Source organism: Nuphar pumila, chromosome 3 (assembly GCF_984573655.1).
Source record: "Nuphar pumila chromosome 3, dmNupPumi1.hap1.1, whole genome shotgun sequence".
Lineage (NCBI taxonomy): Eukaryota > Viridiplantae > Streptophyta > Magnoliopsida > Nymphaeales > Nymphaeaceae > Nuphar > Nuphar pumila.
Genome location: NC_143251.1, coordinates 120,488,993 through 120,516,672, shown reverse-complemented (window position 1 = coordinate 120,516,672; position 27,680 = coordinate 120,488,993). Strand labels below are relative to the sequence as shown.

Genomic DNA, 27,680 nt, shown 5'->3' with positions numbered 1-27,680 from the left:
AATACAAATCCTAAGTTGGGGTAAAAATGTGTTGTCCTCAAGCAGGCAGGCAGCCAGCCATTTTGGCACGATTCAGAAAGTAAAGATAAAATTCAATTATTGGATTTCAATGCACAATTCCATATTTACTATAATATTTAAAGCGTTATTATCCACAACTCATGAAAGGGTTTTTTTTAACGGGAGCCTTATGAAAAAAAAAATTAAAAGGTCAATTTGGTTTTTTAGGAATATACTTTTTTTTTTACAGCTAACACCTAAAAGATTATGTAAAAAAAACAAAAAACAAAAACAAAAACAAAAACAAAAACAAAAACAAAAACAAAAACAAAAACTTGAAAAAACAAGATATTTAAAAAATAAAAGTGATTTTAAAACACAATATATTATTAGGTTTTTTTACAATTTGTGATTACCTCACATCAAAAGGCCTTCTGTTGGTAAAAACCCATATTCACTAGAGAGTAAGTCTAATTTCAACCTTGCAGCAAGGGATGCTCCTCATGACTTCAATGGGGGGTTGGCACAATGGGGTGGGGGCCTTAGCTTCTAATGGGCCTCTTTGGATTCCATTGTGATCTCACATGGCCACACTCAATCCAATTACCAAGATCCAATAATACTACTGTATACTCGAATCCTACTGACTTGCAACAACTCTATTTGGACTGCTCCAAAATAGCTTGTTGCCGGCCCCTTCCTTTTAGAAAATTTTGAACCTTGGCCACCAAATCTAATCCACGGAATTTTAGGGTGCGAGGACAGTGATCATAAGTAGGGCAGGCAGAGCCAATGCAGCTAGGCCTTCGAGCAAGAGGTTAAGTGTTTGTTTAACTTAGATCCCTATGAATTTGAAAGCTTGTTTGGGTTAAACTTCCAACTATAGTTTCCTTTTCCTCGGAAATCAAAACCTACTCGCTAGAAAACCAGCCAAACCTATCCACTAAGAAAAGGGGGGCCGAGGAGAGGGGATCGAGACCCTCTTAACGTTTTTGAATTTTTTTCTCTTTTTAAGCACAAGTTTTAAGATTTTGGTTTTATATTTTGTTTTATTATAAATTTTTTTGCCCCATTTAAACAAAATATAAAAATTTATATTGCCCATTTTTATAATTTTGTTTTATATTTTATTTTATTATATATATATATTTTCTCGTTTAAACAAAATATAAAAATTTATATTGCACCTCTTTATATTTTATTTTATTATAAAATGTTTTGCTCCCTTTAAGGGAAATCTTAGATCCGTCATTGATAAGAAACATTTTATCGAATTTTCGGTGTTTTTTTTAGATTGTGTGGGTTCTAGGATAGAGATTTTGCAATTTTTGGCTGTTTCGGATCCGAAACATTTGCTTCCCTGGTTTGAACTAGCCTATGGGATAATGGATATGGATCTGGGTGAGGCCTATTATAATAAGGAGGCGGTGCAAGCTCAAATTCGTCTTCTTCCAAGGTCAATGATGCCCCTTATCCAAACAGAATGGGGCCCATAAGGGTAATACAGTAATTTCAGTGAATGGAAATTAAGTTTAAATTTCAAAGGCCGTATTTATTGGGTTACGATGGCTTCCCTTTCTTTCTCCAGCTCATCCAACGGCTAGAACGGTGTCCACACAAATGAGGAGATGAGGGCCGTCCGATACGAGGGATGTCGGTGACGTGGACGCATGACCGTCGTTCCGTCTTTCACCTGTCCTTCTAGTTCCCCGAGGAGACGTGCTTCCCTTTTGTCTCTCTCTCTCTCTTTTGCTTGCTTGGCTGGTTTTCCTCTGAAGTTCTGAACCCTAATTCCGTTTCTTTGTTTCCCGCTTTTCGCTTAACAAAAGTGGTTTCGTCGGAGCTCGGGCGGATTCGGCCTTCCGGGAAGCGGTTTTGGCCCTGCTCTTCCAGGGAAGGAGATTTCCCAGGGCGATTTTAAACCGGATCCGAGGTGGTTTCGTGGTTCCGGAGGTGGTTTTCACTGGTAATAATGGTTCTTCCGAGTGGTTTTCTATCGTTCCTGGCGGTTTTGACTCCTCTTGGTGGTTTACGTATTCTCGCGCGTGTGTTTGCTGATCTGAATAGGTTTCTCGGTTCGTTCGAAGGTGCTTTTTGCTAAAGGGAGCGGTTTTATGGATTTATCCGGTTTTTGAAGGCTATAATGGCGGGTTTAGCTGCCGGTTAGCGGTTTGGTAAATGTTTTGCGACGCTTGATAACGGTTTTAGGTATCGGCTAGCGGTTGGGGTGTTTGATAGAGATTAGGTCCCGGTTAGCGGTTTTCGAAAAGAATTTGCGGCGTTTGATGATTGTTTCAGGTCTTTGTTAGCGGTTTCGTGAAAGATGTTGGGAAGATCTAAAGCGCTTTCGATGAAGGAAGGAGGTTTTGACTCAGTGGAAGTCATTTTTTTGGATTTCTATCTGGATTCGTTTTTTCGAAGACTAATAATTTTATGGAATTTGAAAAGGTTTCTTTGTTTTTTTGTTATCTATCCTAACAAAGGCAGATTTCGTCATAAAAATATCCTTTTTTTTTTGTGTCATCTTATATACTTGGATCCGGACGGTTCAGATTACCGATTTCTTCGCCTCAGATAGCTGAATTGTCTATTTTTTTTATTATGATCTTTCTCTCTTTCTCTTCCATTTCTGATAAATTTTTTCTGATAATTCTTTTATTGTTTTGATTTGTAGACTTCGTGTTTTAAGCAGGGGTCTATGACGATCTTCTTCCGTGATTTCATTTTTTTTCAATAATTTTATATTATTTCACGAACTATTTTGAAATCTGAAGCGTGTTTGCTGTCATTTCGCAGTAGTTTTAGGGTTCGGTTTTTACTGGTTTTTTCTAGTCGGGTCACTGGTGATCTGTAAGACTGCTCCTTTTTGCCTGTGGCGGTTTTGTTTGATGAGAGTATTCTTATTTCGTAAACATTTCCTGGGCGTTTGCTTTGGATTTTGTTGATTTTAGTTTTTTGTCTCATCGTCGTGATCATCGACGTCTTCATCGTCATCACCATCAATTTTCTATCCATGTTTGAACTGTGTGGAGAAGTTCTGTTTTGATTGAAGACTGTTTTTGGTGCCACTTATCTTTGTATAAATTTCCTTTAGGTTCTATGATCTTGTTGTAGATTCGATTCTCTGTGAACTCTTTAATTTGGTAGACATTAATTGACTTGGTATGGCACCAATAGTGACTTCTTAAGTGACCATTTGAGATCCTTCCTCTATGAATAGTACGTAAATGTCCTCTGTCAATTGACAACCCCCTATCTTGTACGACTCGATACCCCTGGTCCCAGGTTCCACCCTTTCTATTCCTTAGGAAGCAGGTATCAAGGTGAAAGGACTCACTCCCACGGCACTCTGTACTCAAAACAGATGCAAATGCAGTTGCTGGAATGAAGCCAGACTACTTCCAGAATCCATTTCTTTTATTTTTCATCAGTGATATATTTTCCTGCTCTATATTTGTTGGAATCTAAATTAGTTTATTTTTAGTGTAAAAAAGGGATAAGTTATTTGTTTGACAGATGGAAGTTTGTGGTGGCGGTTTAGGTTCTGAGCTTGGTGTTTTAATCTTTGCTTTTCTTTGCTGGTTGCAGTTGTGTGTAGAACTGGAGGGAGGTAACAAAGGTTTTTTCTGTGGGGATCTTTGGTGTGACTTAATGGCAACAGAAGTACAAACGGAAAAGTGTATCCTTTATGTTTGTGTTATATTTCTTTTTTGTGTAGTAATTTTTCGACTTTCTAGGATCTAGTATTCTTGTTGTTTAGTTAGCCCTACCTACAATTTGATTTATTTTGGTTCTTTCTTTTATAGATAAGTTTTGCCTATCGAGGGTATGTGAATATCATTTTACCTTTCTCTTCTTTTCTCTTGTAGGAAAATAGGGGTTGTTTGTGCATTTAGGTTTTGGTGAATATGCTACTAATACAGTTTGGATTGTTGTTTTTTCTGTTTCTCTCCATTCTCCTTCTTCTTTAATCTGTAATGAGGCTTCTGCTGTGTCAAGCCACATTTTTCACCAATGATTCGTTAGTTTTTGTGGATTCTATTGTTACATGCATCTGTTGAAAGATCCAGTAATTTTGATTTGCTCCTGTTTGAAGGGAGATTTTTTCACCAATGGTAGCATCAACATTTGTGGTTTGCATTATGTTCCTTGCATCTGTTGAAAGATCCAGCAACTTTGGTTGGCTCATGTTGCAGGTTGGGTTGTTCTCATTTTTCCGTTGGCATCTGTTAACGGCTCGTTTGACTATTTTTTGTGTTAGTGTGGTGTTACCTGGATTCTATGATGGTCTAGTCCTAATGTTTGTGTATTTTCTCCTTCTGACTCAAAATGTTCTATTGTCATATATGAAGAGGTTTGGAATCAGAGTGTCATGAGTTTCCTTGAGAATGGATCAAGTGTGGCTTGTTACTTGGTTTTGACCGTGTCTTTTGTGTCTCATCAAAATTCCCAATGTTATTTAGTCTTTGGTGGACCATGACATCAAGAATGGATTTAGGTGTTTATGTTGGCTATTTTTAGATGCCTGATCATATTAATTTCTACATCAAACTGTGAAATATTCATTTTACCTGGTATCCAATTTGTGAACAACTCTACTTGGCTGGTTCCTTTTTTTTGTGAAGAAGCAATTGGTTACATAGTGTGTTCATCGTTGGCCTTTCTATTGTGGAAACCTTGACCTACTGTTGTCCAGCTTTGGAAGAAATGATCCACAATCTGAAAGTTGACCCATCCTCTAATCTTTCTGATACAAAAATGGTACGAATTCTATACCCTTTGTCTTGTTCACAGTGTATATGCATTATTGGAAATTTTGAACATGTTTTTGTTTTATCTGGTTTGCTTTTAGGCTCTTGATTGTCACCCCATCCTTTACCGCCCTTCTCTTTCTTTCTTAATCCTTATGGAAAGCTTTGTGTGTCTTATGGTTATACATACTCTCAGGTTCCTGCAGAAGATGGGGGTCAATGTGATGCAACCTCTTGTGTATCCTCAACAGGAGATGCTACTAGTGGTGCCAAGGAAAGTGATGCGGATCAGGAGTCTGTAAGTACAGAGAAAGGCATGTATTATCCAGCAAGCGATTACTATGGATATTATTATCCAGGTCAGTGCGAGGAAAATTAATAGGTATCACATTTGCAGTCAATTTCTTTTTGACATGGCTATTCATAATGCTATTCGTATATTCATACATTTTCAGGATTTGATGGCTCTTTTGGGGAGTGGGGTGATCAGGGATATACTTTTGGGGTTGATGGGCTAGATTTACAATATCCCGTAAGTTGATACTGTATCTTCTTTGTCTTTTGGAGTATATACAGATCTACATGCTTTCTTCCTTCTTCCTGAAGTTATACAGTTTTTTTTCTTTTTCTTTATCTTGGTCGCTTCATTTATTTCTCGTAATTTAGGCTCTTTGCCATACCAGTTTCCCTGACAATGTTTTTCCATATCTTTTTTGTACAATTATACTGAGCCACTGGAGCTGTTGAGTTTCTGTTCATCTGTCTAACTGCTTCACATGATATTGATGAAGTTCAAGAAAGGACTTCTGAGTTGAATGATCTTTGCTTCTAAACTTCCAGAATGTGATTTTGTTTCTTTGCTATACAAACAGGAGGTTTATATTATTTTCTGCATGATAGTTTATGTTAACCTTTTATTCTTAGTATGACTGTTCAGTTTATTCTAAATCCTCTGTTGGGTTTGCCATTGATTTGTGGATCTCATTATCTTTCATGGGTAGAAATCTTCAGATGTTGGCCTTATTTGGGTTCTTAAAACAATATGTTGCTAGCTCATTTCCTCAATTCATCTATCTTTTTCTTCCCACTTGCTGCTAATATTTTCTTTTGAGAATGGTAAATGCAAATAATAATCTTAAGATATGGCTGTGTGAAGTTGCCTGGAACAAAGAGGGATAGAAATATGAAAAACTACAAAATTTCAAGTCTATGTTGACCAATCCAAGTAAGGTCATCCCTGGATCATTTCTTCCTTGTGCATGCTTAAATGTCTCTTTGGATGAGAGCATGCACGAAAAAAACTCATACCACTGAATTTCCTTTTTTTTCAACGGTCCAAACATACCACCACGTCCTGAAATTCCACCATTTATAGATTAATTTCCATTTCTGACCTAGTCACTTGGTGTCAATATTTGTGCATATAGCTTTGTCAGTGTCACATTGCACTGTTATAGACCTCACAAACAACCTGTTTCTCTGTCAATGTGATATCTGAACCACCTGATTCTTTGTCTGTGTGGCGTCTGATTCTTGGGCCTCGGCTGCTTTGAGTGTAGCTGTTTACCTTATTGCCCGCGTCCATGGATGACTTGTCTAGGTTTTATGTCATCCTTGTCAGCGGTGTACCTCTTTTAATTGTATGCAAATCATGCATTCAGTTGTATTCTTTGATTCATATTCTGTGAACCGAATAACTGGTATTGTTTGTACGTGAAATCCTGGTTTTGGCCTAATGTACACAATTCTTGCAACTGTCTGATTTTGGAGTTCATTGCTTCTAAAAGGTCCAATCCTGTCACACACAAACTTATCTGAGCACCTATGTGACATGGGTGCTTCTGCACCCCCAAATCCCTGGTATTGCATCCGCACCTGTGTGACAGGTCCAAAATTGTTGCAGGGATTCATTTGGACAATGTTAGGTGCCTGCCAAAAATCTTAGTTGGAGACTTACAGCATTTTTTGTTTAATCTGGACCAGTGTTGTGAAAAGCGTTGAGGCGTAGCGAGGCGCTCCACCATAAACTGAGGCGAGGCGTAAGCCTCAGTTTTTTTTTTTGAAAACTTAAAACTTAAAACTTAAAAAAAACTATCTAAACATACAAATAAATAAAAAATGCTGTATTGATGAAGTAACAACCAATAAGAAATAGAAAATCTCAAATAAATACTAAAAAATATGTGATTAACATATAAAAGTAACTAAGAAACTGATTATATAACTGGAAAACTAATTATATAGCTTGAAAACTGAAAAATATAATGTCCTATGAAGCAACAACCAATAAGAAATAGAAAATCTCAAATAAATACTAAAAATTATGAGAAATATGAAATTAACATATAAAAGAAGCTGATTATCTTCTCCTCCTCCTCCTCTTCTTCTTCTTCTTCTCTAATTGATTGGATAGGCAGATGGTTTTGCTCCCTTACATGCAATGATTGTGAATTTCTGATTTTGATATATAGTTTATCTGAGTCAATGATTGGGTTATCATCTGTGTGTGTGAGTATGTGCGTCATCACTGTTGACAATGAATGAGATTTAAAAGAAAGCTGAAGCATTTAAACGCCTGTTATACTGACTATTTTTTGTTTTGTAACTAGATATTTATTTATTTTAAAGTGCTTTAGCTCCTTGGTTCAGTATATAACTGGTTCCATGGGTTTAAGATAGTTTATTATGAACTGCCTTGAGCCACATTTTTTTGAAATGCAAAAAGCTGTGAAATATTTTTTTTTTGTTTGATGTCTCCTATTGACTGAATTTTGGGTGATCTAACTATATGTCTCTTCGTTCAGGGCATTCAAGTGGAAAATGGATCTGTTTTATACTACCTCCCGGGCTATGGATATGTTCAATCTCCATTGAGTCCATATCTGCCCGCACCTATGGCTGGTGTTGATGGTCAATTTTTAGGTCAACAGCCCTATTTCCCAAGCCCATTTCTCCCCCAACTTGCTCCACCTGGGTATCTTCCACCTCCAGTTCCGTATGGGTCTGAGGTAATGCCAGCTTATTCTTGGGATCCATCTCTTTTCATTGTTGATGGGGCACAAATAAATGGCATCAGTGGAGGTCCTGCGCTTTCTGGTCCAAAGTCAACTCTTCCTCCCTCAAAGCCGACTTCCATTTCGGCTCATTTTAAACCTACACAGACTGTAAAGTTGAGTACACCGTTAGAGGCAAAAGCCTCACCACCATCATCAGTTTCACTACCCAATCAAGGAGGTATTCCTGTTGCCAAGCCTGTGAACAAGGTAATATTTTATTTGAAGGTACTTCTTAAAGCAAGTCATTTCCATCACACCCCTCCCTCCCCCTCTCTCATATAGTCATATTCTCCTTGATTTATCAGGTGACACAGCAGGGAGATGGTTTTCAGCCTACGGCTGTTCTTGCAAAGGGATACTTTCCCATCACCAAGTTCCCAACATATTCCAACCCAAGTAAGGGAGGACTCCTCTATTCAAGTAGCCCGATGGGTTTCAAAGCAAATGGGCAAGGATGGGTTGGAAGTGAAAAGCTCAAAGCAAGAAATAAGACAAGTGGAGTCGGTGATTTTGACCTCTTGAATGAACAGAATCGAGGCCCAAGAACAAATAATGTCAGGAATTCTTGGGTTTCGGATGTGGATGTGGATGTGGATGTGGATGTGGATGTGGTTGAATGTATGGGTTCAGACAATAATAGTAAAGCAAACAATTTTAATGCTGTGATAACGAGGGACCAGTACAATCTTCCAGATTTCCCTGTCAAGTATGAGCAAGCTCTCTTCTTTGTGATCAAGTCTTATAGTGAGGATGACATCCATAAGAGCATTAAATACAACGTCTGGGCAAGCACACCCAATGGGAATAAGAGGCTTGACAGCGCATACCACAATGCTCAGGAACGGTGCAAGGAGAAATTTAACTCAAAGTGCCCTGTGTTCCTTTTTTTCTCGGTATGGTTATTTGTGCATTTATCTTGCTGTTTTTTTTGTTTTGTTTTATAGCCATAAAGTAACATTATGTCAGTCAGAATCATGGTTACCGGAAACTATAAAAGAAAGTAGGAATGTGTTTCCTGGGAAACGGTTTTGGAAACGGGAAACACTGCATTTCCTAAACGTTTGGAAAATGCCAAAAAATTCATGGGGAACACATTTCCCATGCTCTGGGATGCATTTTCCATGCTATGGGAAACCGTTTCCCCTCACGTTTCCCAAGTGTAGGGAATTTATACATGGAATTTACTAGTTGAACTCTGGGATTTTCACAGTAGTAATTATTGCTGGTAAACAAGATGTGCATTTACAAGCAGCCTTAGCTGAGCTTGCGTGCTATGTCATTGGCTTAGGCGATATACCTTTGTGGCAAGTTCCATACACAGACAAGTTAATCATAGGCAACGGTGGACTTTGGCCTATTCTAGCAGTGGCTCAAGGTTATGCATATATTTATTACATATTTATTGAGAATATCAAATGTTTTGTGCTTCTAGAGTTTAGATGGTCTTGAACTGTAAATCAATCTCATCTTGTTGTATAATTTTGTCATGAAACTTGCCACATGAGCTGGTTTATATAGTTTGAGCGAGAGCCAAGTTGATGTGTCTGTTCATTAAGCAAGAAAAGTTTACTAGTCAGGCATGAGTTTTCAGTATGTATTTGGTATTTGCAGATGTGAGATCAGTTACGGATCCTGTTTTTGATTTTGTGATAACAGGTGAATGCTAGCGGTCAATTTTGTGGAGTGGCTGAGATGACTGGGAGGGTGGATTTTAACAAGAATATGGATTTTTGGCAGCAAGACAAGTGGAATGGTTTTTTCCCTGTCAAATGGCATATTATAAAAGATGTCCCAAATCCGCAGTTCCGGCATATTATACTGGAGAATAATGACAACAAGCCTGTAACTAATAGCAGGGACACACAGGAGGTATGCTTCTTTGTTGGTTCTCTGACTTCCTTCATGGGGTCTAAAGGGAACCTTACTTCCAGAGTCTAATTTTCTTAGAAGGATCCTTTTTGTGTTTTATTTTTGAGTAGTGCTCACCAGCTCAGGTGAAGCTCGAGATAGACTTCAGTCAGTTCGGGCCAGATTGAACTAACCGTGTAGTAATGCAATAGCGGCCCGGCGTTTGAACCCCCAACTTCACACGGGAGGGTAACACCTTAATTAGTACCACATGCAACTTCATTTTGTCATTGTCATACACTATAATATGTGCGACCAATAAATAGCTTATTATGTTTAAACAAAAACAATAACTGAGCTTAATGGAGCTTTTATCATCCTGAGTGGTTCTTGGGCTTGGTTTGTTTAAGCTGACAAGCCTAATTGTAGTTCGAGCTCGGCTCGTCTTCAAGTGATCAGTCCCCAGTGGAGATCTCTTGCTTGTGAAAAGCTAGGCTCTTTGTGCACAGGTGATAAGTGCATATTGCAGTCACTGTTATAGATTTGAGAAATGCAAAACCTCTTTTTAAGTACTATTTAGGTTCAATTTATAGTAATACTATCATGGATGTGGTGAGATATTCCACAATAAATTCAGTTTTTAAAAATTTCCATGTTTTAATCGTTTTTATTTAACATTTCCAATGTTTTCATTGTTAAAACACTTTTTAATTGTCCTGGAAATTTGCCTTCGATATTCACCCCCATGAAGTTCTTTTTAATCGTTTGCTAAACATTCCAGGCACCATTTGTTAAGGATACGTAGCATGGTTCCAGTCATTAAGGGATTTTACCCAGTGTCCGTTTTCTAAGAACCTTCATTCTAAGTCCATTTGACCAACGTGAGTCTTGAGTGGGTCAAACTGAGCACAGTTCTTACTCTTAGCTGTGCTATTTATCATTCCTTTAGGGCGTGTTTGAAAATGGGAACTTCTCCGTTTTCAGTGGGGCCCACACCCCTATCAAACACAGGGGAACATCCCTCCTCCTTTTCCCCACTTTGGGGGTAAAATTTCTCCCAAAAATGAGGGGGGGGGGGGAAGTCCTGAGGTCACCCTTGCCACTTTTGCCCCTGGGGAAGTCCCCCCTTGCCACTTTTTCCCCTGGGGAAGTTCCCCCAGCCAGCAAACGCCCTCTTTGGGAAGAAAAAGAAGAATATTTTTCAGTGGGGCCAACAAGTTTAATTCTTGTTCTTTGTTTCAGGTGAAATATCCTCAAGGTATCGAAATGCTGAGAATGTTTAAGAACTATACATCCAAGACGTCCATATTGGATGACTTTGATTTTTATGAAAGTCGGCAGAAAGCATTGCAGGACAAAAGGATTCGGCTGTCTAGTCCTCACTTAGAGCCAGCGCAGGTATTGCAATAACCTTTGTTTTTTTTTACTGTTTTCGTGGTGTAAATTCTAATTCATCTAAAAAAACTAGTTTTTCCCCCTCTTAACACAGAATGTTTGTGAAGCAAACTCTGTATTGGACATCTTGTCTACAATATACTTGCAGATAGTGTTTTCCTGTAATTGACAAAACCCTAATTGTTCAGTTGTGTCGGGCATTAACCTTATTACTGTATTTAGTCGGTATATTACTGCACAGTTGCAGCAGTGGTTTATGTTTGTTTTTTGACTTATACTCAGCAAAAAACCGATGAAGCTGTACTGGCAACAGCGAAGGTGGGAATCTCAAAGCCTATTGTTTTCAACAATAGTCATTTGACGGGCTCAGCTACCTCAAAGAAGAGCAAGAATGGACAACCAGCAGATGTTGATTCCAAAGTATGATCTGAGCTGGTAATGACTGGAGTCCTAATATAAAGCAGCTGGGTGACCGTTCGTCACCGGCTGGTATGGTAGCGGATCATGTGCAGTGCCGGAAAGTTGTATTTTGCTTACTGTAGAGGCGATTGATTACAGAGCCAAGCAGACAAGGAGCATTCTGGCCGTTTTGTGTCTGAAAAATGCGGTGCCTCTGATAGCCTCGTCTTGCTCCTTTTGTTTCAGATCAGGGAGAGCTGCGGGGTGTATTAAGTAACCTGGTCCTTTTGTTTCTGCCTTTCATCTTTTCTCTTGTTTACCATTCTTCTCTCTTTCTGGTGTTTTGGGTGTAAGAATTAACAGGTAGCTCTATGAGTGTGTGGGTGTGGGTGTGGGGTATGACTCGGTGAGTGTTGTGTAGGGTGTGAGCACAAGGGTGGTTTTTGGTTGGGATGCCTGTGCTTTCGAGGGAAGAAGAAGCCTTCTGTATCTGGTGGGTAAGGCCTTTTGTACCAAAAATGATGTAAGAGGTTAAAAAAATGGTTATAAAATGGAGAATGCAATATCCATGGTAAAATAAATGTGTGCACAATGCTTCCTATTTTTTACACCTTTCTGTGTTGTGACTGCTTGCTCAATTTGTCTTGGTGGAGCAGCCTGCGTCCATGGTTGCAAGCCCCCCTTTTAGGTCTCTCTCTCTCTCTCTCTCTATATATATATATATATATATATATATATATATATATGAGTAATGCTCTTGTTCTGCCATGTTTGGCCTTTCAAAAATATAAGCTTTCTCTATTTTTTTCACATCCAACACCAAAATAAGGTTTTGTATTTTTATGAGTCGGAAAAAATTGATGCCTTCGTAGCCATTGATTTTGGTTTACTGGAAAAACTTGTATACAGGTCAGATATTTTAAAAGCCTGTTCCCACTAAACAAAACCTATAAATCACACATCTATGGTGTTAAATGTGAAAAAATACCAAAAACAATGATTGTTTAAGGGGTTTAAAGGACCGAAGTAGATCATTACTTTAGCTCTCTCTTTATATGTATATATGATAATATATTAGGCCCCATTTCTTGTTCTGCCCCATAGATTGTAAGTGTTTTGTGATTGATCTGAACAGTTAGATGTGTTCAGCATGTTCGATAGAGTGGGATTCGACTCTTGGATCATGTTTTTAGAACCTGATCATGTTTTATATATGTATTTATATATGGCGTGGATTTAGGCCTTTTTGAATCTGTTCTTATTGGGTCCTGACTTATTGATTCATTCACATGCATGTTTGTGAAATTTTACACCAGACCTGGGCCCAACTAGAGTTTCGATTAAGACCAGCAATTTTTCAATGTAAAAATGATAAAAAAATATTATTTTACCAGGTATGGCCCAGGTCTGGTTCATGTAGTTCTTATCGGGTCTGGGTATGATTTCTCTTATGGTGGATCTGATTAGACTATGACCTAGACACAAAATCATACCCAAAAATTGGGGTCAGGTCTGGTTTCACCTGGATCCCAACCAAACCGGACCGGTTGACACCACTAATTAAGAGGTGTTCAGACCTCTTTATGTGGATCCACTTTCCCTCTTGAGCGTCACTTTCAAGGGAAAATGACTTTCTTTTCGGTAGGGGTGTCTTCAAATGGATTTTACTTATGCTTTTCACACATGGGATAGCCTTTCCATCATGGGATGCCTTTCCCATTACTGTTGGAATAAAGCAAGCGAACCCTAAAAGTCCTAAAGGAGAGAATCCAATGCGGCAGGTGTGGAAACCAGTCCGGGGAAAAGGTTTCCTTAGCCCATTTGGAACCAGGGTCGATTCGAACCCCACCAAATCGACCGATTTTGGCTCAAACCATATGAATCGATAAAAATCGGTCTATTTAAGAAAGAATCGGTTCAGAATCGGCCAAATTCTGTTATTTTCATGTTTTTTATTATTTAACAAAAAATCTTCGGATTCAAGATGAGTTAATTCTCTGTTTTTTTTAAGAAACCGATTCACCTAGTGAACTGATTTTCACAACATTGGTTGAAACTTCCTTCACACATCACACCTGCGCCCTAGGAAAGTCTCCACGGGAAGAATCCAGAGTGTCAGGATTTCCTCAGGAGACGTGTCTTTCCTATGAAAGGGGCTTCCCTTTCATGGGAATGAAACGAACAGAGCCTTAAAACCGAAGTAAATTGCTATTTTTGGAGAAAAAAAAATGCAATGCACTTTTTGCAAAAAATATTTGCAAAATGAAAGGTTGTATAAAGAAATGCTTCTAACAAAAACTTCAACATGGATCAAGTTTCACCGGATCTCGGGTTTGAAGCATGCTGGATTATTTAAATCCTATTGTTCCTACAAGTAGATTGACTTATAAAACGAGGCAAAAAATCTCATGCTTATGCCCAATTTTGGACATCATTTATAAAGTTAAAACAGAATTAAACCCATAAATATTATTATCAAATTTTTATAATCCAGTTGCTGATGCGATTTTTTTGTCTTGTCTTTTTTTTTTTAATACAAAACAGTTTTGAACGCGTAATGATTTTTTGCCGTTTGTCGTATTGCTGATTATGGGTTGGACACTGCAAACCAAAGCAAAACGAACCATTTTAACTAATCGGATCTAGAAGGGACTTACATTTATTAAAAAACAGATATGGTATGAGTTTCGAATCCAAATACAAATCCATTTAGCCAACGTCTTGTTAGTTGAATCTGGTATTGGCCATATCCAATCTGAATCCGAACCGTTTACGTCCCTAGATATTCTAGCCAGTCGGATCCTGGTTCCAACTCCCAATGACCCACTCTAGTGCGGGACCTGGATGCTAGTCTGGTCCTGAGTCCGGATCCACCCGCCAGTCGCGTCGTGTTCGCTCCATCTTGAAATTGCCGGTACTTTTGAACGGTGTGGACGTCGCCACGTGGGAGGATAAAGATGGACGCGGGAGATGGATGACGTGGCCACCCAACTCTCTCTTTGACTTTACGAAATCTTAGTCCCCAAGCAACTCTCTCCCCTCCGTAAAATTTCACAATAGCCTTTATATTTTTTGCAAATGACTCTTTTATCCTTTACCATTAAAAAAGAAAGAAGAAAATACTAACCACTGTACCGTCCTCTCTAGAAGAAAATCATAAATACATGATTCTTCAGAACTTATCTGATTTTACCGCTGGGTGTGACATAGTTTTTTTTATTTATTAAGCGTTGCACATCCAGCAGATCTGGACATAAAAATATGACTTTTTAAATTTAAAATATATAATATATTCTGAAAAAGGAAAATAAAAAAAATAAAAGCTTGCACTTTTTTTACAAAGGGAAACAAAAATAAAAAAATAAACCTTTTCATTGCTAGTAGTTTACTAAAAAAAATAAGGGTTTTACTGAAAAGTAAAAGGGTAATTTAGTCATTTTAAGGTATTAAGCAGCTAGAAGGTCCTCTAGCTTCGATGGCAAAAGACAAATTCCGAAGAATCCGACCCCTTCCATTTATTTACTAAATGACAATAATACCCCAAAGCATATGATATTATATTTCTCCACCGACGGGTAGACGTGTCAATGGATCAGGTTTGAAGGGGATATCCGATCCGAAACCTCGAAGTCAGTTCTGCCCGAATGTCGATTCCCGATCCAGATGCCTAACTCTTGTCCTGGGTCCGAATATGATCACCCCCACGGGCTCTACTTTCTATTTCATTCTTACTTCCCGGATCGAGTGCTGGGGATAATGGATATAGATCTGGATGTGACCCGACCTCTTCTTCAAAAGAAGCTCAACTTCGTCTTCTTCCAAAGTCAATGGTACCCCTTCAAGTCCGCATTCAGTGTGCCGTACAAGGCTATTTCCGTAATTTCGAAAATAGAATTTACGAAAGGCCATACATATTGGGCTACTACAAACCATACAGTTCGGGTGGTTTCCTTTTTTCTCCGATTCATCGAACGGCTAAGAACGGCGTCCACGCAACACGAAGAGATGTGGACCGTCCAATTAAGGAGTCGTCGGTGACGTGGACGCATGACCGCCGTTCCTTCCTCTCCTCTACCTTCTTGTCTCTCGATGAGTCGTCGTGCTGTCCTCTCTCTCTTCCTTGGCTGGTTTTCCTCCGAACCCTAATTCCGGTTTTTCCCGCTTTTGCTTACCAAAAGTGGTTTCGTGGGAGTTCGGTCGGATTCGGCCAGCGGAGAAGCGGTTTTGGCACTGTTCTTCCAGGAAAGGAGGTTTCCCAGGCGGTTTTAAGCCTGAACTGAGGTGGTTTCGTGGTTCGGAAGGTGGTTTTCACCGGTAATGATGGTTTTTCCAAGAGGTTTTCTATCTTTCTGGTGGTTTTGATACTTCTTCGTGGTTTCCATATCGTTGCGTGTATCGGCTGGATTTGAATAGTTTTTTTTATTCGTTTGAAGGTGGGTTTTACGAAAAATGAGTCGTTTTACGGATTTACCTGGGTTTTTAGGTGTCGGTTGGGGGTTTCGTGAAGGTTTTCCGATGTTTCATGGCGGTTTTATGAATCGGTTAGTGGTTTTCGAGGTGTTGGGGGCGTTTGATAGCGATTTTAGGTATCGGCGAGTGGATTTCGAGGTGGTTTTTTGGCGTTTGATGACGGTTTCAGCGGTTTTTGTGAAGGAGTTTAGGAAGATCTGGAGCGCTTTTGATGACGGAAGTTTTGGCTCAGTAGGAGCGATTTTTTTTTCTGGAAATCGGTTTTACGAAGACTGATAACTTTAGTTAACTGGGAAAGTTTTGTTTTTGTTTTTTATTCTTATAAATTTGCATTTCATGAGAAAAATATCCTTTTCCGTTATTATCTTGTATATTTGGATCTAGTCGGTTCGGATTACCGATTTCTTCTTTGATTCGGAGAGCTGAATTTTCAAATTTTTTTATTGTGATCTCTCTCTCGTTTTCTCTCGTTTCGGATGTTTTTATTTTCTGATATCCTGATATTTCTTTCGTTATTTTCATTGATGGACTTCGTCTTTTAATTTCGGGTTTATGACGAGTTTCTCCCCGGATTTCGTTTAATTCAATGATTTTTTCAAGGTATTTCTAGGGCGGCTTTTACTGGTTTTTCTGGTTGAATTGGGCTCTGTAAGCAGGCTCTTCTTTGCCTATGGGCGGTTTGTTTGGATAAGCTTATTTTTCATTTTAAAAACATTTCCAAGCCGCTTGCTTGAATTTTGTTGATTTTCGTTTTTCATCTTCTTCTTTTAGTTTGAGTCGTTTTTATATTGCTCCTTCTTCTTTATTGTCGACGTGATCAGCGTCATTGTTGTTGTTCTGTTGCAGTCTTCATTGTGATCACCATTTCTCTATCCATTTGTGCTCTGTCTGGAGAAGTTTTGTGTTGATTGAAGGCTGTTTCTGTTGCCACTTTTTTTCTTTTATATAAAATTGCCTTTAGATTCATCTCATTGTAGTTTCATGAGTTCTTTGTTTCCTCTTTTATTCATATATTGTAAATTTTTGTGAACTCTTGTGCTGAAACTGATAATGCAAAAGTTTCACCTTCCTGTAAATTTGAAGAGCCTTGAATGCAATAATTTTGCTGGTTGAAGGCCAATCAAACCACGGATTTTCGATTTTTTTGGTACCGATTTGTTCTGTTGGAAAAAGAAATTATGTTTGATGGGTCTATGGTTCTCGCATTGTCATTGCTATTTGCTTTGGTGGGTTTCTGGTCCTTCCCCTTTGAGCTGTGATCACGGAGAAATATTTGGAGGATGGTTTCAATGGTTTTTTAAAATTTTGACCATGAAAGTTTAATACATCATTTAGAAGAGCTTAGCTAATGAAGAACTTTTTAGATACTAGCTGTGCCCATGAAACGGTCATTGATGCTAACCTTGCTAATAATCAAGGTGTTGGCATTTGATCCTAATGGTCAAAAGGCTGATGCTCAGGGTACTTGCCAATCTGGATAGAAGAATGCCTTGCCGACTGAAAATGAGTTATTCATCATAAGATATCAGTTGGCCCTAAACATTCCGGTTGAATGATGAATGAGCCTTTCAGGAACACAGAGGCAGTCTAAATCTAACAAATTCATTAGAGACTTCTTATGGAGTCATTGGAGCTGCACATTGTTCCGTCTTGCAAGAATCAAGAAGATCATAACTACCACCCTTCCTCTATAAACCGTGCAGGCATCTCCTCTGTCAACCCCACTTGCTTTTCTAGACCCCAACTCACTCTGGCCCAGTAAATCCTTTCTCTTGAGAAGTAGGCATCAAGGTGAAGGGACTCAAACCCATGGCATTCTGTACTTAAACAAATGCCCTGATCAGACTACACCTCACAAATGCATTTTTCTGGAATGAGGCTTGATGACTTCTCAGATTCCATCTCTTGTTATTTTTCTTTTTCATGTGTTATAGTTTCCTGCTCTCATTGTTGGGATTGTTGGAATCTAAATTAGGTTATTTTTGGTGCTTGGTTGTTAGTATAATGGTTGTTTGCTTGACAGATGCAAGTTTGTGTTGGGCGGTTTAGGTTCTACTGTTTGGAGTTTTAACCTTCTTTGTCATTTGTTGGTTGCAGTGGTGTTGTAGAGCTGGAGGGAGGTAACAAAGGCTTTTTCTGTGGGGATCTTTGGTGTAACTTAATGGCAACAGAAATACAAAATGAGAAGCGTATCCTTTCTGTTTGTGGCATATTATTTTCTGTGTACTTCTTTTTCGAGAATCTAAATTCTTGTGGATTTGTTAGCTGTACTTAAAATTTGATTTCTTTTGGTTATTTGTTTCATGGATTTTTTTTCTTACCATGTGTATCTGAATTTCATTTTCATCTTCTAAACTATTTTGGTTTCTCCTGTTTCCTGTTGTAGGAATAGGGTTTGCTTGTGCATTTAGGTTTTGGTTACTATGGTTTGGCTTTTTCTGTTTCTCAACACTGTCCCTCTTTAATCTGTAATTAGGCCTCTGCCATGTTGAGAAACATTTTTGACCACTGATTGGATCAGTTTCTGTGGATTCTATTGTTACATACGTCTGTTGAAAGATCTGTCATTTTTGATTGGCTGATGTATTAAGACGTTTTTTCCACCAGTGGTTGCTTCAGTATTTGTGGATTCCGTTATGTTCCTTGCATCTGTTAGAAGATCTGACAACTTAGGTTGGGCAAGGTATCAGGTTGGGAGGTCGTTTTCATTTTTACCTAGGCACTTGTCAGCAGCTAGTCTGACCAATTGTTTCGGTAGTATGGTGTTACCTTGATTTTGGGATGGTCTAGTCGTCATGTTTGTGTATCTGCTGCCTCAGATTTGGAGATGTTTTATTGTCAAATGTGAAGAGGTTCGGAATCATGGTGTCATGAATTTCCTTGAGAAAGGATCAAGTTGGCTTGTTGTCTGGATTTCTCCAATTTCTTTCGTCTTTTTGATGACTGATCCGAATTTCTGGTGGCATTTAGTTAGGAGACCCTGTTGGCAAGAAAAGATTTGTCATCATTGTGATCAGCATTTAGGTGTTGGCAAATTATAGATATTACAAAAATTTCTGTATCTTTGGTTTCTATTATGAACTATTGAATATCCGTTTGAGCTGGTATCCAAAATGTGAACTGTATTTTGTTTGGTTCTATAGTGTTTTTTTTAAGACGCAGTTGGTTCCATAGTATTGATGGCTGACCTTTCTATTGTGGAAACCTTGACATATTCTTGTCCAGCTTTGGAAGAAATGATCCAAAATCTGAAAGTTGAACCAACCTCAAAAGTTGCTGATTCCAAAATGGTATGAATTTATTCCTTTCATCATGTTCACACTGCATCTGTGGAATTGGTCTCTTGTTTTACTTCTCTGGTTTTCTTTTGGGGCTCTTGATCGTTGCCCCACCCTTTTCTGCTCTTCACTCTTTCTTTATTATTATGATAAGGTTTGTGTTAGTTATCGTTATGCATCCTCTCAGGTTCCTGCAAAAGATGGGAGTCAATGTGATGCAACCTCTTGTGTATCCTCAACAGTAGATGCTACTACTAGTACCAAGGGAAGTGATGCGGATCAGGAGTCCATAAGTACAGAGCAGGGCATGTATTATCCAGCGAGTAATTACTGTGGATATTATTATCCTGGTCAGTGCCATGAAAATTAATAATAGTGGAATTTATGGTTGATTTCTTTTTGGTATAGCTATTCCTAAAATGCTATTCATGTATTCAGGATATGATGGCTCTTTTTGCGAATGGGTTAATCAGGGCTACACTCTTGGGGTTGACAGGCTAGATTTACAATATGATCAATATCCCGTAAGTTGCTATGCCTTCTGCATCTTTTGGAGTATATGAAGATCTACATGTTTTCTTCCTTTTTCCTGCCATATACAGTTCTCTTTTGTGTTATTTGAATTTCTTCATTCTATTTAGGCTATTTGGCATATTATCTTCTCGTGGATATGCTTTTTTCTACTTTTTAGTGAAAATATAAACTGAGTCAGTGAAGTCTGTGATTTTCGATTCAGTCTTGATTAAGTTCAAGAGAGCAGTTGTGGATTGGATGATCCCTTCTCAACTGCAAGAATGTGATTTTGTTTGTTTGGAATATGAATTGGAGCTTTATATTATTTTATGGTGATGGTTTATGTGATTTTTTGATCTTAGTATGACTGTTCAGTATATTGAAGATCGCCTGTTGGTTTTTCCCTGATTTATTCCTTTCAATATCTTTCTTAATTTGTGTAGATGTCTTCATATTTTTGCTTTATTTTGGGTTCTTAAAGTGGTATTTACCTGCTCGTTTACTCAGCATGCTTAAAACGTCTGTATTTACTCAGCTTGCTTAAAACATCAGCTAAATTAAATATGATAATGAAACATTTTAAATGGGCTTTTGGCTTTTCTGGTGTTTTTTTTCTGCGATTCTGACCCCATAGATCTGTTCGGTATGGTTGATTTACTAGTAATTGACACTCAGATCATGTGTTTTTTGATTAAAAAAATGATATTTGAAGTCTAAAAATTTTTCAAAGATTTTGGACTGTTGAGTCTTCGAACCTTATAAAAATCCACCCATTTGTCGGAATGGAGCACTCCAAGAGTTGATCCCTATAAAATCAAGGACATAGATCATATCTGTACAGTCACTAAAAATAGAATAAAAAACCTTGGAAAACCCATTTAGCATGTTTGCATCAAAACAAAATGAAGCATGTCAATCACATCTGTACCGCTGGTTTTAGAAAAAAAAAGAAAAAACTTCTGAAAATGTCCAGTTTGTGCCTGTCTACTCCTATTGCCAAATTTTAGTGCGAAACAGATGTTCATTTTTTCTCTCACTACAGAACACATCTGAGCATAAAAAGGACATAATCTAGTACATGTTTTCTACTGAGTAAACTATGGAAAACACATTTTCTAGTTTTACAAAGCTCTCATGTTGTATGATGCACATTCATGTCATATCCTCTTTCTCATTTCAGTGTTTGTGTGACATGGGGCACAAGTTTGCTGTACAGTAGTGGTTGACGTATATTTCTTGGTGTTCTTTTTTTTATTGGTTCTGTGCATGTCACACTAGTTTGAATGATGAGCTTACATGTGATCATTGCCAAATTTCTGATTTTTATTTATAATTATTTTGAGTTAGTCATTGGGTTTGTTTGTGTGTGTGTGGCCGCATCACTATTGACAACAAATTGGATGAGAAAGAAAGCCAAAGCGTTTAAATTCCATTAAACTGCTTATTTTAGCAGTGACAGGATATTCAGTTTAAAGTGTTTTAGCTCCTTGGTTATTCAGTAGATACTGGTTCCATAAGGTTAAGATGATTTATTATGAACTGCCTGGAACTATGTTTTTGTGAAAAGCAAAAAGCTGTGATCTGTTGATTTGTATTTAAATGTCATCTTCTAGTGTTTGAGTTTTGGGTTATCTAACTATGTATTTCCTCATCCAGGGCATTCAAGTGGAAAATGGATCAGTTGTATACTATATCCCTGGCTATGGATATGTTCAACCTCCATTAAATCCATATTTGTCTCCGCCCGTGGTTGGTGTTGATGGTCATTTTTTGGGCCAACAGTCCTATTTCCCAAGCCCACTGTTCCCCCAAGTTGCTGCACCTGGGTATCTTCCACCTCCAGTACCTTACGGGTCTGAAGTAATGCCAGCTTATTCTTGGGATCCATCTCTTTTCGTTTTTGATGGGGCACAAATAAATGGCACCAGTGGAGGTCCAGTGCCTCCCGGTCCAAAGTCAACTCTTTCTGCCTCAAACCCGACTTCAGTTTCAGCTTATGTAAAACCTACACAGAATATAAAGTCAAGTACACAATTAGAATCTAAAGCCTCACCACCGTCATCCGATTCGACATCCAGTCAAGGAGGTATACCTGTTGCCAGCATTCATAATCAATCTCTGAAGGCTGGGAACAAGGTAATTATTTATTTGAATGTTGTGTAACTTGTGTTATTTCCTCATCACACCCTCTCTCATACTCTCCTTTGATTTTTTAGGTCACACAGCCTGGAGCTGGTTTTCAGCCTACGGCTGTTCTTGCAAAGGGATACTTTCCCATCACCAAATTCCCAGCGTATTCCAACCCAAGTAAGGGAGGGCTGCTTTATTCAAATAGTTCGATGGGTTTCAAAACAAATGGGCAAGGATGGGCTGGGAGTGAAAAACTTAAAGCAAGAAGCAAGTCAATTGGAATCGGTGATTTTGACCTCTTGAATGAACAGAATAAAGGCCCAAGAACAAATAACAGCTGGAATTCTTGGATAGCTGATGTGGATGTGGTTGGTTGTCTGGGTTCTGGGGATAACAGCAAAAGCAACAATTTTAATGTGATAAGGAGGGATCAGTACAATCTTCCAGATTTCCCCATTATGTATGATCAAGCTCTCTTCTTTGTGATCAAGTCCTATAGCGAGGACGACATTCATAAGAGCATTAAGTACAATGTTTGGGCAAGCACACCCAATGGGAATAAGAGGCTTGACAGTGCGTACCAAGATGCTCAGGAACGGACCAAGGAGAAAGCAAACTTGACCTGTCCTGTGTTCCTCTTTTACTCGGTATAGTTACTTCTGCATTTATCTGTTTTGTTTCTTTTAAAGCTATACAATAACATTGTCTCAGTCGAAAGATACACACAATATATGGCATTTGTATGTGTATCTTGTTTGTTAATTCTTTTTTTAGTGGTAATTATTGCTGGTAAGCCAGACGTTCTTTTAAAAAGCAGCTTTAGCTCAGGTTGCTTGCTACCTCTGTGGGCTTAACGAGATGTACACTTGAGCCAAACACCATAAACTGATAAGCCAATCAAAGGAAACGGTGCACTTGGGCTTATCGTAAGTGGCTCAAGGATATGCATATATGCAGTGCGTATTTAATGGGAATATCAAACATTTTGTGCTTCAAGAGTTTAGAACGGTCTTCAACTGTAAATTTATCTCATGTTGTATAATTTTGTTATGGAACGTGCTTGCCACATCTCAGCTGGTTTATATAGTTTGAGTGAGACTGTGAGAGCCAAGTTCATGTGTCTGTTAAGTTAACAATGAAAATTTTACTAGTTAAGCATGTTTTTTTCTATGTACTTGCTAGTAGTTCAAATGTGAGTTTAGTTACCGATCCTGTTAGGTTTGTGGTTACAGGTGAATGCAAGTGGTCAATTTTGTGGAGTGGCTGAGATGACTGGGAGGGTGGATTTTAACAAGAACATGGATTTTTGGCAGCAAGACAAGTGGAATGGGTTTTTCCCTGTCAAGTGGCATATTATAAAAGATATCCCAAATCCACAGTTCCGGCATATTATACTGGAGAATAATGACAACAAGCCTGTAACTAATAGCAGGGACACTCAGGAGGTATGCTTCTTTAATGGCTAGCTAACGACATTCATGGTTTTGTTGGCATGTATCAGTCATGTCCAAAAGACCTTACTTTTTGGAGTTTAATGTTCTTAGAAGAAGCCTTTTTGCATTCCTTTTGACTGTTTGAGTATTCTTGAACCTGATCCCAGCTTGTTGATGAAAAGCTTGGTTCATATGAACCGACTTTCAGCCTTGCTTGAGCTTTAACCTTGCTCGCATGAAGCTTGAGATAGACTCTGCTTGGGCCAGGTTGAACACAGTCTGTATTAATGCAGAGGTAATGTAATAGAAGCGTGGGATTTGAGCCCCCAACTCTACATGAGAGGGTAACAGTAACACCCTAAAGCTTTGTTATCTTCATACACTAATATATATGACCAACAAATAGCATGTGTTTAAACAAAACAAGTTTAAATGATCTTTAACCAGCTTGACTGTGGCACTTAGGCTTAATTTGGTTTAGCTGATGAGCCTATTGTAGGTTCAAGGTTGGCTCATTTATGTAAATGATCGAGCCCCAGTGGAGCTCATGCTTTCCACAAAAAGCTAGGCTCTTTGTGCACCCTTACTTTTGAATGATTGTTCCACTGCTCTTTTTCTTCAATTATTCGTCTGAAGAGACGATATGCCATGTACGTCTTTGGCACGTTAGAGCCAGCTGGTGATGATGAGTGCATATCACAGTGATTGTTTATAGATTTTTGAATTTCTCAAGATGTTTTGAGAAAATACAATGGCCTTCTAGTACCAACTAGTTTATTTCAGTATATCTTAATAGCATTAGCATCATGGCCTTCTTGTAGATTTTTAATGTTTTAACATTTTTGGTTCAATTTTCCAACACTTCCCTTGATAAAAAAGTTTTATATTGTACTGAAAAATTGCCTTTGATATTTGCTAAAGAAAGAGAACTGTTGGCTTAATGTTTGTATGAAGTCCTTCTGGTCAAACACCTATAGGCTTTCTGCGTTGTGATAGAATGTAGTAGCTATAATCTGCACGTAGTCTCATGATTCATCTTTAGTCAACCTTTCCAGGCACCATTTGTTAGGATGAGTTGAGGGCCCATTTTCTTGGAACCCTCCTTTTAAAGTCCTTGTGAAGAGACCAGCCTGCATTTTGAGTCCTGACCGGGTCCAATCAAACACGTTTTTTAGCTTTTGACTGTGCTGCTTACCATTCCTTTAGGGGGCTGTTTGCATGTCATGGAATGGGGTGCCGTGGCACCCCCTTCCATGGATTCCACTGCTGCGGAAATAAAATCTCTCTCCCCCCCCGAACCATTTTCACGGAAAACCCACCTCCAGTGTGTAAAATGGCATGCCTGTCAGGGGCTTTCCGTGAAAATGCATGATTCCACTCTTTGTGTTGTCATGCCCGTCGATACTTTTCCGCGGAAAACAACCCACTTTCCATGACACAAACGTGCCCTTAGGGGAAAAGATATGAGTAAATATCCTTTTGATTGGGGCCAGTAAGTTTTATTCTTGTTCTTTGTTTCAGGTGAAATATCCTCAGGGTATTGAAATGCTCAGAATTTTCAAGAACTATTCATCCAAGACGTCCATATTAGATGACTTTGATTTTTATGAAAGTCGGCAGAAAGCAATGCAGGACAAGAGGATTCGGCTGCCTAATCCTCATTTGGAGCTGGCAGCGCAGGTACATTAATAACTTGTTTTATTCCCGTCAGCCTAAATTTTAATTCCTCTTTGAAATAATCAGTTTTTTCCTCAACACGGCATGTTTCAAAAGCGAACTCTGTGTTGGACATCCTGTCTACAATTAACTTGCAGATAGTGATTCTATGATTGACAAAACCATAATTGTTCAATCGTGTCAATGTTAACCTTACTACCTTATTTAGTCGATATATTAATGTACAGTTGCGGCAATTATTTATTTATGTATATATATTTAACTGATATTCAGCAAAAAGCCGATGAAGCTGTACCAGTAACGGCAAAGGCAGGTATCTCAAAGCCTGTTGTTGCCAACAATGGTCAGTCGACAGGCTCAGCTGCCTCAAAGAATAGCAAGGATGTTCAACCAGCAGATGCTGATGCAAAAGTATGAGCGTAGCTGGTAATGCTGGGACTTCTAATATAAAGCAGTTGGACGAGCGTTCAAAACCGGTTGGAGTGGTAGCCGATCATGTGCACTGCCGGAAATTGTGTTTTGCTTACCGTAGAGGCGATTGATTATATAACCAAGCCGTTCAGGCACGTACTTGGCCCTTTGAATCTGAAGACGCCCGAGTGTATCATAAGAAATCAAGATTCAGTGCCTCTGATCGCGTCTTGTCCCTTGGGGGTGTATCACTGTATCCATTTATCTGGTCTTTTTTTTTTCCTGCGTTCCATCTATTGTTTACAATTCTTCTTTCTGGGTGTAGAAATTAAGTAGCTCGTGGGTGTGGGTATGCGTGGCTGACTGTTGTGTGGGTGTGGGATAGTGTGGGTGAGTGTTGTGTAGGGTGTGAGCACAAGGGTGGTTTTTAGTTGGGATGCCTGTGCTTTGGAGGGAAGAAACACAGCCTTTTGGATCTGGTGAAAGGTCTGTTGTACCAAAAGTCATGTAAGGGCGATAAAATAAAGTGGAAAAAGGTGAATGCAATATTCGTGATAAAATAAAATTGTTCACAAGTTCCTTATTTTTATAGACCTTTTTCTGTCTTTTGGACTTTGTTCATCGAGTCCTTGAGAGAGAGAGAGAGAGAAACTCGTGCTGATGACGCTGTGCATTATAGAGTTGTACGGCTGTGTATTAATTAATGGCATCCAGGTGTATTTTCATTAATATATATATATATATATATATATATATATATATATATATATATATATATATATATATATATATATGAGAACCAAGCATACTGTTCGATTAGTGAGAATCTACTCTTTGATCATTTTTTTTTCGACAATATATTTTTCTGAGCTAGGAAGGACTGATACCTTCATAGCCATTGATTTTGGATCATCAGAAAAACCTGTATATCACATCTACGGTGTTAGATGTGAATAGATGTAAAAAAAGTACTTAAAACCATGGTTTTTGCAGGGGCCTAATGAGACCTAACTAAAAAAGGGGGCCCAAGGAACACCTCTCTCTCTCTCTCTATATATATATATATATTTATATATATATTTCCTGATAATGTTTGCTACTCTGTAAGCGAGGAGCCCCTTAGTTGAAACTATTACTGAGTGGTGGTTTTTAACAAATCTGATCCTCTGGATGTGTTCATCTATCAACTCTTGGATTGTATTTTTTTATATGAAAATATTAATTTTCTATAGTTGAAATTGGATTTATTATAAGCTGTTGATTTTTCAACCCTAAGAAACACATGATTCAGGGATCAGTTTTTGCTAAAACCAAACATGTAGATCACACGAGGGCAGATCAGGTGCAATTACATTGAACACTTTTGAGTGTGCTGCTCCTCCTGACCACCCTCCATCTCTGGGGTATATAGCCTGTCAGCTGCATGGCCCAACAGAAGATGGAGGTCCGATCAGGTGCAGCGGGGCACACTAAAGTCTTCAATGTGATTGCACCCAAGCTGCCCTCCAGGGTCAGATGTTCAAACAATGAATAAATGAATTGGAACTTTTCATCAAGGGTTCTTACAAGGGTAGCAAATATTATCCCTTATTATAAATTAAATACAAACTTGTATGTGGACACGGGCATACACGTGTTGACACGGGTACAGAGGGCAAAATGGAGTGTCTGGGTACCATAGGTGTTTAATTATTTATGTTCTTAAGGCGACACCCTTAGATTCGGCCGACGCTTGGCATCAGTGAACAAGTTCAAGAACTATGTCCAGAATGTTTAATGTTCGGGAACATTTCATGTGTGTTTTGGGATCCAAATCAGAGATGCTGGAGCTTGGGAGCTTGGTCACAAACAGACCCTCTGCAGATTGAGAACTTGGTTATGTATCCAGTGACACCCAAACTTGGTAACAGAGAGATCAGGAACTTTGGGTGCCTTCTCACATGACAATATTTTAGCTTAAAAACATGCCAAGGCCTACCACGTAGGCCAACTGTTGCCAAGTAAAAAATGAGCTGTTTTGTCTTGATTTGTAGCTATTGATCAGGCAATGTTTGGCTGAGCCAATCTCAGAAATTCCAGCTGCAGGTTTCAGAATCTCTCCAAGGACTTCAGAGGGTCAGAATTTGACCAGACTCGGGATAGGTACAACTCTTTTGCAACACGTACGGATAGACAAACTAGACGAACAAATTGCATGTGGACCAAGGTTGGAAGAATACAACCAACCCAGTCCTGGGTTTGTGGCCACTGTTTGGGGGAGGGGCCCTGGCTTAGCCTGTTAAATTGCCAAAGCCTGGTCTTGTTCGAGCAAATTCAATC

The 27,680-nt window shown here is 38.7% G+C and overlaps 2 protein-coding genes across 2 annotated transcripts; both read left to right on the top strand.

Annotated features, from left to right (window-relative positions):
- The first annotated feature begins 1,702 nt into the window (after nt 1-1,702).
- On the top strand, nt 1,703-12,030 carry LOC149843498 (YTH domain-containing protein ECT4-like). Its single transcript, XM_089999864.1, has 10 exons — nt 1,703-1,966; nt 3,589-3,679; nt 4,697-4,761; nt 4,948-5,110; nt 5,207-5,283; nt 7,556-8,014; nt 8,113-8,700; nt 9,464-9,676; nt 10,898-11,053; nt 11,333-12,030. Exons 2-10 carry the CDS (start codon nt 3,652-3,654, stop codon nt 11,474-11,476), a joined length of 1,893 nt encoding a protein of 630 aa, XP_089855990.1. The 5' UTR covers nt 1,703-1,966; nt 3,589-3,651; the 3' UTR covers nt 11,477-12,030.
- Nucleotides 12,031-15,562: 3,532 nt separating this feature from the next.
- On the top strand, nt 15,563-25,950 carry LOC149843497 (YTH domain-containing protein ECT4-like). The gene is made up of 10 exons (XM_089999863.1): nt 15,563-15,763; nt 18,017-18,108; nt 19,145-19,209; nt 19,385-19,547; nt 19,636-19,721; nt 21,367-21,846; nt 21,927-22,487; nt 23,073-23,285; nt 24,795-24,953; nt 25,224-25,950. Exons 2-10 carry the CDS (start codon nt 18,081-18,083, stop codon nt 25,365-25,367), a joined length of 1,899 nt encoding a protein of 632 aa, XP_089855989.1. The 5' UTR covers nt 15,563-15,763; nt 18,017-18,080; the 3' UTR covers nt 25,368-25,950.
- The last annotated feature ends 1,730 nt before the right edge of the window (nt 25,951-27,680 follow it).

What these genes read in the sequence shown, in the direction of transcription:
- LOC149843497 (XM_089999863.1), top strand. Translation starts at nt 18,081, where the DNA reads ATGGCAACAGAAATACAAAATGAGAAGC. An exon ending in AAGTTGCTGATTCCAAAATG is followed by an intron (nt 19,210 to 19,384) that starts GTATGAATTTAT and finishes GCATCCTCTCAG; the next exon opens with GTTCCTGCAAAAGATGGGAG. An exon ending in ATAGCAGGGACACTCAGGAG is followed by an intron (nt 23,286 to 24,794) that starts GTATGCTTCTTT and finishes TCTTTGTTTCAG; the next exon opens with GTGAAATATCCTCAGGGTAT.
- LOC149843498 (XM_089999864.1), top strand. Translation starts at nt 3,652, where the DNA reads ATGGCAACAGAAGTACAAACGGAAAAGT. An exon ending in ATCTTTCTGATACAAAAATG is followed by an intron (nt 4,762 to 4,947) that starts GTACGAATTCTA and finishes ACATACTCTCAG; the next exon opens with GTTCCTGCAGAAGATGGGGG. An exon ending in ATAGCAGGGACACACAGGAG is followed by an intron (nt 9,677 to 10,897) that starts GTATGCTTCTTT and finishes TCTTTGTTTCAG; the next exon opens with GTGAAATATCCTCAAGGTAT.